Below are 12550 nucleotides of genomic sequence, written 5' to 3'. Positions count from 1 at the left end.
TCTCTGAATATTTACTATGTTTTCCATTTTCATTGATAGGGAGACAGTACTCTGTAAACATCCTTTATCCATCATATGGTGAGTTTCTAGAAATGACCTGAGTTACTGAATATCTAACACTATTGTTGTATAATGTAAAATACATTTCATTAATTATTATGACATTACCTATATCTTTATAACTAATATTTTTGTTGCTGAAAACAGAAAATATTAATAAACCAAACTCAAATACATTAGTTATTCATATGACTCTGGTGATATCAATGCGAAAACATTACCGACTTCTTCTGAGAATTTTCCTAAGAATGAAGTAAAAAACTAATTTTTAAATACAGCATTATGATTAAATTTGTTTCCAAAAAAATTAGTTATAAGGGAAAAATGACAGTTGCCAGCTTTTCCTTAATCAATAGGTGAATTCCATAAAATAATTGAAAAATTATTGAAAATTTCACGGGTAAATAAGACATACACGCAAGCAAAACTTTAAAACCTTTTAGTAGTTACATTCAAGTAGTCACAATACAAATGACCTTCTAGTAACACTCTGACATAGTGGATTATATTCCTCATTTAAACGAGTGCGAATGTCCATTTTCATTACAAGCTCATTGTCAATCTCATATTAAATTAAATTGGTCATTTCCATACTGGTTTTCACCTTTCTTTTGTAGCTGGGACGTTTTAAGCTGGATTGTTTTACGAGTATTCTACTAGAATATCTCTTTTACCATTGAAGGTACTAAACCGGAAGTTTCCTACTAAGAGACATTTTTATCTTTGTCCCCTCATTTGCTTTAAATTCATCCATTACCAATCATCCCTTACGCTTTCCCAACCTATACTTAGTCTCCCTTTTATCCTTACCAGCCCAAATAACTTTTTGTCCAGAAGCAAAATATAAAAGATGTATCAAGCCAAAATTTGAAACTTCCTGGCAGATCAAAACTATGTGCCCGACCGAGACTCGAACTCGGGACCTTTGCCTTTCGCGGGCAAGTGCTCTACCATCTGAGCTACTGAAGCACGACTCACGCCCGGTACTCACAGCTTCACTTCTGCCAGTATCTCGTCTCCTACCTTCCAAACTTTACAGAAGCTCTTCTGCGAACCTTGCAGAACTAGCACTCCTGAAAGAAAGGATATGGCGGAGACATGGCTTAGCCACAGCCTGGGGATTGTTTCCAGAATGAGATTTTCACTCTGCAGCGGAGTGTGCGCTGATATGAAACTTCCTGGCAGATTAAAACTATGTGTCCGACCGAGACTCGAACTCGGGACCTTTGCCTTTCGCGGGCAAGTGCTCTACCATCTGAGCTACCGAAGCACGACTCACGCACGGTACTCACAGCTTCACTTCTGCCAGTATCTCGTCTCCTACCTTCCAAATATTACAGAAGCTCTTCTGCGTGCTAGTTCTGCAAGGTTCGCAGAAGAGCTTCTGTAAAGTTTGGAAGGTAGGAGACGAGATACTGGCAGAAGTGAAGCTGTGAGTACCGGGCGTGAGTCGTGCTTCGGTAGCTCAGATGGTAGAGCACTTGCTCGGAAAGGCAAAGGTCCCGAGTTCGAGTCTCGGTCGGGCACACAGTTTTAATCTGCCAGGAAGTTTCATATCACCGCACACTCCGCTGCAGAGTGAACATCTCATTCTGGAAGCCAAAATTTGTTTCCTACCAAGGAGAGATTAACAGTGTGATTGGCTTTGTTGTGACCTTGTCCGTAATGATCATGCGAAAGTGCACATAACCGTTATCATAAACGTAACAGAAAACTGACTTCGTCTCTCCTGGACTAGCACACAGCGCAGAGTAACATAACTTGTCCACTTGCTGGAGTAACAGTACACAATCGGAAACACAAGGAAAATGCATCCTGATACTTCAGTCAACCGTCTTCACTTAAACACATGTGTGAGTAAAATGTAGACCAAGTAAGAGAGAGTAGACATGCTACACATTTATAGAGAATGTAACTTAGCAGAACAATAATTGCAGTAATGTTTTCTTATTTACAATACAGGTGCACGTACTGTAGAACTCTTCTAAATTTAAACGATACGTATGCACAGTAAAGGCAGTACTTGATTAAAAACTGCATGACCATTACCTTACTTTTACTGCGATTTAAGGTTGCGCAGAGTCAGGCAGAGGAATTCTACAGAGATATCCCCATCATCACGACAAAGGAAACTGGAAGTTTCAACCCAAGGCTACGCTATTGTCTCAGAACTCACACAGAAAAAGACACCGAAGTTACCGTTGTCGCTTCTGTTGTAGGGAATCCACACATGAACGCGCTGCATTTTAAACAGAAGACTGACATTGCGAAAACCAGTATACATAGCATGCTAAACGTCACCAGTTCTACATCTACGTCTACATCTACATAGACACACTGCAAGCCACCGCACGGTGCGTAGTGGAAAGTGCCCTTTTCCGCTGCTAGTCATTTCCTTTCCTGTTCCACTAGAAAGTAGAGGGAGGGAAAAACGACTATCTACATGCCTCCATATCAGCCCCAATTTCTCGTATCCTATCATCGCGGTTCAATGTATGTTGGTGGTAGCAGAATCATGTGGCAGTCAGCTTCAATTTTCTCACTAGCGTTTCTCGAAAAGAACGTCGCCTTCCCCCCAGGAATTCCCATTCGAGTTCCCGAAACATCTCCGTAACACTTATGTGTCGTTCAGACCTGCCGCTAACAAATCTAGCAGCCTGTTTCTGAATTGCTTCGATGTTTTCCTTCAGTCTGGCCTAGTACGGATCCGAAACAATCGAGCAGTACTCAAACATAGATTGCACCAGCGTTCTATATGCCGTCTCCTTTACAGGTGAACCACTATTTCCTAAAATTCTCCCAATAAACCGAAGTTAACCATTTGCCTACCCCACCACAGTTCTCACGTGCTCCTCCCACTTCATGTTGCTTTGCACCATTACGGCCAGACAGTCAAACGACTTGATTGTGTCAAGCACGACACTAGTAATACTGTATCCGAACTTCCTAATCATGCGCATTAACTTAAATTTTTCCACAGATCAGAAATGTAAGGACTATGGCATGAAGATTAGCATCTCCAAAACGAAAGTAATGTCAGTGGGAAAGAGATATAAACGGATTGAGTGCCAAATAGGAGGAACAAAGTTAGAACAGGTGGACGGTCTCAAGTACTCAGGATGCATTTTCTCACAGAATGGCAACATAGTGAAAGAACTGGAAGCGAGGTGTAGCAAAGCTAATGCAGTGAGTGCTCAGCTACGATCTACTCTCTTCTGCAAGAAGGAAGTCAGTACCAAGACTAAGTTATCTGTGCACCGTTCAATCTTTCGACCAACTTTGTATGGTTTGTATGGGAGCGAAAGCTGGGTAGATTCAGGTTACCTTATCAATAAGGTTGAGGTTACGGATATGAAAGTAGCTAGGATGATTGCAGGTACTAGTAGATGGGAACAATGGCAGGAGGGTGTCCACAATGGGGAAATCAAAGAAAAACTGGGAATGAACTCTATAGATGTAGCAGTCAGGGCGAACAGGCTTAGATGGTGGGGTCATGTTACACGCATGGGATAAGCAAGGTTACCCAAGAGACTCATGGGTTCAGCAGTAAAGGGTAGGAGGAGTCGGGGCAGACCAAGTAGAAGGTACCTGGATTCGGTTAAGAATGTTTTTGAAGTAATAGGTTTAACATCAGAAGAGGCACCAATGTTACCTCTGAATAGGGGATCATGGAGGAATTTTATAAGGGGGGGCTATGCTCCAGACTGAACGCTGAAAGGCATAATCAGTCTTAAATGATGATGATGTTGATGATGATTTAGAGCAAGATACCATTCATCACACAACTATAAATTCTGTCTAAGTCATCTTGTATCTTCCTACAGTCACTCAGCTTCGACACCTTACCGTACACCCTGTCCGCCAAATCATTTATGTATAAAGAGAACAACAGCGGTCCTATCACACTTCGCTGCCGCACTCCTGACAATATCTTGTCTCTAATGAACACTCGCCTTCCTAATCGAGTACACTTAAGCAACAATTGAACGGAAATGAGTTCCAAATAGTGTACTTTTCTGTCGGTGGACACAGCACCAAATCCCCGCCAACCACGATTTCTTCTCTGATGTTACATTTGTTTGCTGCAACCCCATCAAATGGGCGGCTTACGTTATACCGGGCACCTACATTTTATGCCAGTATAGAAGTCAGTTTGGTGTTCTGTTCTTAATAACGCTATGTTTACGGCTTTTAAACACTGTGATATGTTTTTGAATAGACATCGGGCGGGAGGAAGCGGATTACCGAATTAAAAATACAGGGTGTTACTTAAAAATGAGGTTCTGCTGTTCATATCTTCATAAAGTACAAAGGACAAGAAAAGAGGTCATCCTGCTTAATGTCAAAAAATGGTTCAAATGGCTCTGAGCACTACGGGACTTAACATCTATGGTCATCAGTCCCCTAGAACTTAGAACTACTTAAACCTAACTAACCTAAGGACATCACATAACACCCAGTCATCACGAGACAGAGAAAATCCCTGACCACGCCGGGAATCGAACCCGGGTACCCGGGCGTGGGAATTTTAATGTCACTCTAGTAGCTAAGCAACATTTGACATTCCGTCCCAAGCTAACAAGGAGAGGACGCCTACTCATCATCGCCGAATTCGTCCAAATTCATGGCACATGTAGCGTGTGGTGAGACAAGAAAGTGCCCCAAGTGAAAACTCCAGATGGCCATTAAAGGAAATAAAGAAATTTTGATACGGATCTATCACCATGTGCACCTTATCAATTGTCCCTGTGACAATGTGTTTAGGAAGCGGTGTTTGTCTCAACGTCTGCCGGCGCAGTAGCTCAGCGTGTTCGGTTAGAAACTTAGTTGCCCTCTGTAATAAAAAAACTGCGTGATTGTTATCAACGACGAACTTCGACAGGTGCCATGGGACGTCCGCACTGAACAAATGGAACGAACGATAAAGAAAAAAATGAAATTGACAAAAAAAAAGGAATGCGGTAAGAGTTCGTGTTTCGCATTGAAAGGGTCGCAAATACAAGATGTAAAACTTTGCTTCCGCCGTTTTTCCCCCCAACATTTTAACCTTTAATGAAACACATTGGTTACACATTTATCATTCAAAGTATTTTCCATCGCTGGCCACTACTTTCTTTCTTTCTGGCAGTGTACGAACTCCGCGTCGAAAAAATTGTTCATCTTTTGAAGTGATCCACGAATCGATCCAATTTCTGACTTCTTCATGAGATCTTGAAGTGTTGGTCAGCCAGGTCATGCGCCATTGATCTAAACAGGTGACAGTCAGAGGGAGCAATATCTGGAGAATACGGCTGGTGGGGTAGGACTTCCCATATTAACGTTTCTAAGTACGTTTTGACATCTTTTGCAATGTGGGGTGGAGCGTTGTCCTGTTGCAAAGTCACGTTATCATGCCTCTCGCTGTATTGCGGCCGTTTGTCTTTTAATGCTCTGCTCGAACGCATTAATTGCGTTCGATAAGGAGCACCTGTGATTGTTTCACTTGGTTTTAACACCTCACAGTACACGACGCCCAGCTGGTCCCACCAAATGCACAGCATGATCTTGGAGTCGTGAATATTCGGTTTGGCCTTCGACGTGGAAGCATGGCCGGGATATCCCCACGATTTTTGCGTTTAGGGCTATCGTAATGAACCGATTTTTCGTCCCCTGTCACAATGCAATGCATAAATCTCTTCCATTTTTGCCTCTGAAACAACTGTTTACAAACACGCACAAAAGCCGTTCAACGTCTCCTGGTTTCAACTCACATTGGACCCAAGTTCCTTCTTTCTGAATATTGCCCATAGCCTTCAGACCTTTTGAAATGGCTTGCTTTGTCACTGCCACTAATCGTGAACACGGTGATACATCCGTAACAAAATTCCTTTTATTTCCTAAACGCTTGGCCATCTGGAGTTTCCACTTGGTGCACTTTCTTGTCTCACCACGCCCTACATGTACCATCAACTTGGACGCTTTCGGCGATTACGAGTAGGCGCCCTCTCCTTGTAAGACCACTGCGCAATCAGAGTGACACATTATCAGAAGAGTGTACATATTCGGAGTCCCCTGTAGACAAAGTTCTCTTTCGATGCAGGTAACAGGTGCATCCCATTGTGGGGGTGAAGTGACTCACCACTGGAAATGTACTCAAAGAACGGAGTGCAGAGCGGGACTTGCGGGCAAAACGTCTGAACTGCACACAGATTTACCGTGAAATTCTGGCACTGTGTGTACCAAATGAAACGTTGAGCCCAGTCCGAGTGAAATGGTAGCTACCAGTGCTCCACAGAAGTGAGTAATGCTGATTCGGAAGGAAGGCCGACGATATCCATGCATTCTTCAACCTGAAAGAACATGTGGGAGGAGGGGAGGCGGAAGAGGTTCTGCAACTATGATGGCGTTCAAATAGAGGTTCTCGAATATCTCCGTGCCCAAGGAGCTGATATCTAACACTGAGGGAATGAACGACTGTTCGAACGTTCCGACTATGTTTACAGTCACTTTAGGGTCACGCAGCAAAACAGTGTCATATATCTGCGTCACTTTAAAGTATTGTGCAGTTACTAGTTACAACGCCTACCGTAACTTACATCAGTTAGTTAGTAACACGTTCCGTTGATCGTTTGTACCGTTCTTTTATCGAAATGATGCGGAGTCTGTCAGTTAACAGTCTATGTTAACATTAATTAACATATTACTTTATTGTTTTGTTTGTCCTTCTCGTACAACTAAACTTAAAAACTAGGTTACCAGCTTTTAAATAGAAATTCGTCCATCTAATAGAAGACGTTGATCAGGAGAAATGATTCTAGGTTACATTTAAAATTTGCTTTACTTCATGTCAGACATTTTAGGTTATTGCGCAATGGATCAAAGATTTTTGTTGCTGAATATTAAACTACTTTCTGAGTGACTAACAGCTTTAATAGGTAGTAGAGATCATTTATTCCTCCGTTGTTGTAGGCACGAACGTCACTGTTCTTCCCAAAACGCGATATTTATGAAGAATATATGTATTGTGACGTCGCAGTTAAAATGCCTAGCTCCTTAAAAAGGTAATTACATGACGCCTGTGGGTGAACATCACTTGTCATTCTTACAGCTCACATTTGTGTAATTAATATTTTCTTTGTAACTAACGAATTACTCCAGAAAATTATTCCATAAGGCATTATTGATTGGAAATACGAAAAATATCTCTGGGGATTGATTCATTTGCTTCTAAGACTAGGAATTATACGAAGAGATAAAGTAGCTGAACTTAATTGTTTGAGAAACTCAGTAATATGCTTCTTACAGTTCAGGTTTTTATCAATATGTACTTCCAAAAATCTGGAACATTCGACCCAGTTTATAGACTCCTGCTCATGTGCTACATCAGTTGTTGGTATGACTATGCGCTGTACGGAACTGAAAATAGTGTGGTTTTTCATAATTTTGGGAGAGTTGGCTTTCTGAGAACTGCATAATAATTCTTTGAGAAACATTTAGAATTTTTTCTGTTACATTCTCTCTAATGTTATTTGTTATAACACTAGTATCGTACTAACGTTGCTTGTTGAATCTAAAGTGGAAGGTCATTCACATAAACGAGGAATAAGAGTGGACCCAACTTTGGACTTCCTTTGTGATTTTTGCCCCGTCACTGAAATTCTTTACCCTTCCAACACTGTTTGAATCATGCCGCACAACGTTTTGTATTGTGTTTGTTAAGAATGAGTCAAACCAACGGTGTGTAAAGCAATCAGTTACATAAAATATAAGTTTTTGTGAGAGAGTGACGTAACCAACATAATCCGACACCTCGAAAACATTTAAAAAAATACCAACTGGTGACATTTAGTTGAATAAGGCTTGTAGTATTTTATGAGTGAATCTATAAATAGGAGTCTCAGTCGAACAATCCTTCTGGAAACTGATTTGTGATGTGCTAAGTAAATTGTTTCTCATTAAGTGTGAGACAATTCCTGAGTATTTTACTTTTTCGAATATTTTTGAAGTAAAGTATGTATGGTCTAGCAGGTAGAGCACTAACACTCCAGCTCCAGAGGTCATACCGTCAATCCGGGAGAGTGATGGGAACTATTTCTTCGTTCCCTTCGTTCTTCGTTGTCCCTGACTAACAATAACCTATACCTTTCATGAATCACTTACGTCACAAAAATCTTCGTTACTCGAACTACTACAATACAGCGAGCGCAAATACTGCCAGCTAAATAAAAGATTCTAACTACTGAAGGCACTAACTATTGATAGGCATAGTTAGCAAATGAAAGATTTTGATGGAGAATAAGTAATGTATTTACCTTAATAGTATTCAAAAGTCATATGTATCAGTTCATGACATCCAGTCTTACAACTCTCCTTTTTCTGACGGACACACGTCCAGATCGTCCACTCTCAAAACTCTGCCATATCTCTCCCCACTTCCACCACTGCTGGTGGCTCACTTTCAACTGCACAACACTACTCGCTGCCCAATACTACAATAGTGAATATTCCAACAATGCCAACCAGCCACAGACTGCACACAGCACAGTCACTGATTTTCATACAGAGCTCTACGTGGCGTTACCAACATAAAAACCTAAACAGCCAACTTACAGAGTAAAAGGTGGCTGTAGAGATGGGCCCATCAACCTCCCCTTCCTAGTTCCGGGCTGTACTCTACCTTCAGTCAGGCCAGTAGCTCGGCCACAGCTTGTTCCGCAAACTTTACTTTTTGATTATGCACAGAAAGCTGTTAGGGATCGTCAAGACAAGTGGGATACCGTCTGCGTTGCAACTACTTTTCCCATCTGTGAGCAGCTTAAAGTCATTCGCACAGGTTCTTACGCCACAACCAGCACCGGACATGGTCCTTGCCTATGCAGTGCACGCGTGCTGCTGGGTGTGTGTGACAGTTTCGTGTGTTGTTGCAGGAGGGCAACTCTTCCGAGAGCGTGGTGATGCTGAGGGACGCGCAGCTGGAGACGACCGGCCGCTACCGCTGCGAGGTCTCCGCTGAGGCGCCCTCCTTCCAGACCGTGTCAGACCACGGTGACATGCTCGTCGTCGGTAAGTAACGCTCCGCGCTCCAACGACGTAACTTCCGTCTCCACTACACGGTGACAATGACAGCTCTAATGGAGAATACACATGTACGCAGATATGGATCTCACAGCCCTCAAGAAGTACTGGCTGTAGTTTCAACATGAGTCAATGACTCACGTCCTGTGTAACCCTACTCTTGTGTACGTAGTTCCGCGTAGTCAGCGCTAAACAAATTTCCCTCTAGAGCGCGCCCCGCTAAGGACAACAGCGCAGGCGCAGCGCTCGTCAGTCTCCGTACTGCGAGATGGCGCTGCCATAGAGACGGACCAAATTCTGTTTCCGCCGATCCGCGTATTAACATGTAACGCAGCCAATGAGATTGCTGCTAACGTAGAATCTTTTCTCCTCACGGATCACACTCGCGCAGTGATACATGAAAGCGCGAGGTATTATAACGAGTGTACAGACCTCCGATTAGGCAGTCTGCATTTGTCTGCACCAGTCTGTACCAGTCCGCATCAGTCCGTACGAGTTCTACATTTGTCTGTACCAGTCTATAGTCAAGTTTCAGTCTGCGCCTAATAAGATTACCATACTCCTGTACATAGCCATGAAGATAAATGTATAGACACTTTTGTCAAGTATCAGAGATATATGTGAGAATAAGAGTGACATACCAATACCAAAGGAACTTCAGATTGTCAACTGTAAATAGCATCCAGAACCAAGTTAAGTAATTTTTATGCTTGTTATTATTTCAATAAATGTGTGTAAAAATTAATCAACTTCTGTTTAAAGTTGGTCACCATCAATCTGCTACTCTAATTGTGCAAGTGGCGTTTCTATCGTCTGACCTAATGGCAGAAGATAAACACCCCACGATAAGACCACGAGACATATTGCCGACACTCGCCTACTTTGTTAGAGTGACAAGTCAAATAATCTGATAGTGTATGTACTGAAGACCTTACAGTACGCACACCACAGTTACCTACCGCTGGATGACTAAAGTCAATTAAAATCTGCGCCCCCTCTAACTTATATGACGCTACAAATCCATATAATGGAATTGACCGATTATAACGATTAATTATACTGGCTGCAGACCTTTCCAGGTTACTGGCTTCACATGTGCTAAAGGTGTTTTGTTTCATGTATTAATAAATAAGTAAAAACATTAAATCTACATCTACATCTACATTTATACACACCCAACGGTGTGTGGCAGAGGGCACTTTACGTGCCACTGTCATTACCTCCCTTTCCTATTCCAGTCGCGTATGGTTCGCGGGAAGAACGACTGCCGGAACGCCTCCGTGCGCGCTCGAATCTCTCTAATTTTACATTCGTGATCTCGTCGGAAGGTATAAGTAGGGGGAAGCAATATATTCGATACCTCGTCTAGAAATGCACCCTCCGGAAACCTGGACAGCAAGCTACACCGAAATGCAGAGCGCCTCTCTTGCACAGTCTGCCACTTGACCTTGCTAAACATCTCCGTAACGCTATCACGCTTACCAAATAACCCTGTGACGAAACACGCTGCTCTTCTTTGGATCTTCTTTATCTCCTCTGTCAACCCGACCTGGTACGGTTCCCACACTGACGAGCAATACTCAAGTATAGGTCGAACGAGTGTTTTGTAAGCCACCTCCATTGTTGATGGACTACATTTTCTAAGGACTCTCCCAATGAATCTCAACCTCGCACCCGCCTTACCAACGATTAATTTTACATGATCATTCCATTTCAAATCGTTCCATACGCATACTCCCAGATATTTTACAGAAGTAACTGCTACCAGTATTTGTTCCGCTATCAGATAATCATACAATAAAGGATACTTCTTTCTATGTATACGCAATACATTGCATTTGTCTATGTTAATTTATATATATTTATATATATTGTGAAAAGCAATGGTCCGAAACTAGAGTTCGTGGCTTATTAGTAAACGCAGTTCACAGAACAAGAAGAACAGAGCAAGAAAATGCAGAGACTACAGACTAATTACCCTGATGAGGCATACCCTAAAGATATTTCCCAAGATCATTCATTATAGAATCACAGCTAAGTGTGAAAGGGAGATGGAATATTCATATGTTGGACTTAAGCGGGATCTAGGTACGACAGAGGCATTGTTCGTGATTCAGTTATCTGTTCAAATGTGCTAAGATCAGAGGAAGAATGTAATGCTGTACTTTATAGGATGCATTTCATTGGGAGGACACTTAGAAGATGCAAAAGGTCCACTAAAGAGACAGCTTCACTACACTCGTTTGTTAGAATATTGCTGCGCGGTGTGGGATCCTTACCAAGTGTGATTGACGGAGGACATCGAAAGGGTGCAAAAAAAGGGCAGCTCGTTTTGTATTATCGCGTAACAGAGGAGATAGTGTGGCTGATAAGATACGCGAGTTGGGATGGAAGTCATTAAAGCAAAGACGTTTCTCGTCGCGGCGAGATCTATTTACGAAGTTTCAGTCACCAACTTTCTCTTCCGAATGCGAAAATATTTTGTTGAGCCCAACCTACATAGGTAGGAATGATCATCGAAATAAAATAAGAGAAATCAGAGCTCGAACAGAAAGGTTTAGATGTTAGTTTTTCCTGCGCGCTGTTCGGGAGTGGAATGGTAGAGAGATAGTACGATTGTGGTTCGATGAACCCTCTGCCAAGCACTTAAATGTGAATTACAGAGTAGACATGTAGATGTAGACTACGAAAAAGCGTATGACAGAGTGCAACATCATAAACGTATATAAATTTTGAGGCGACTGGACATAGACTGAAAAGATATTCGTTGTACAGAAAATCTGTACTGAAATCAAACCGCTGAGGCCACAACCGGCGGCCAATTGACAGAAGCACAACAATCTGTAGTGGAATTACACAAGAATGGAACGGAACGATTTAGGTGTTCCTTTTCCTCACGCGCCTTCGAGAGTGGACTGGTAGAGAAGTAGTATGAAAATGGTTCGATGAACCCTCTTCCAGGCACTTAAGTGTGTATTGCAGAGTAACCATGTAGATGTAGATGTAGATGAAGGCTGTGTACACTCACCACTCCTCTTTAACCTGTTCTCAGAACGTATATTCCAGGAGGCTCTTGAAGACTGTGAGATAGATACAAAGGAATATGGGGCACGAATTAACAACATAAGAAACGCAGACGACACAGTCTTGATTGCAGATAACATGAACGATCAGCAAGATGTTCTGACTACAGTGGGAGAACACAGCAGAAAAATGGGTCTCAGTATCAACATCAAAAAGACCAAATTTATGAGTCACTCGTATTTCTGACGAGCATCAAAATGTAGAATTAATGCATAATAATCAAACCATAGACAGAGTGAATAGATTTAACTACTTGGGGACGTGGTTGCGTGAAAATTGGTCATCGGACACGGAAATCAGATGCAGAATAGAGAAGTACCACAGTGCATTCATGAAATTTAGCAAAGTGCTC

The 12550-nt window shown here is 42.2% G+C and overlaps 1 protein-coding gene across 1 annotated transcript in view; it reads left to right on the top strand.

The window, feature by feature from the left end:
- LOC126278576 (uncharacterized) overlaps nt 1–12550 on the top strand; it is a 179237-nt gene that overhangs the window by 144627 nt on the left and 22060 nt on the right. Inside the window, exon 3 of the mRNA XM_049978782.1 lies at nt 8967–9102. Within this exon, the coding sequence (XP_049834739.1) occupies nt 8967–9102 (136 nt within the window). The remainder of the gene's footprint in view (nt 1–8966; nt 9103–12550) is intronic.

Source organism: Schistocerca gregaria, chromosome 6 (assembly GCF_023897955.1).
Source record: "Schistocerca gregaria isolate iqSchGreg1 chromosome 6, iqSchGreg1.2, whole genome shotgun sequence".
NCBI classification, from domain to species: Eukaryota; Metazoa; Arthropoda; class Insecta; order Orthoptera; family Acrididae; genus Schistocerca; species Schistocerca gregaria.
This window is presented reverse-complemented; position numbering and strand designations above follow the sequence as displayed.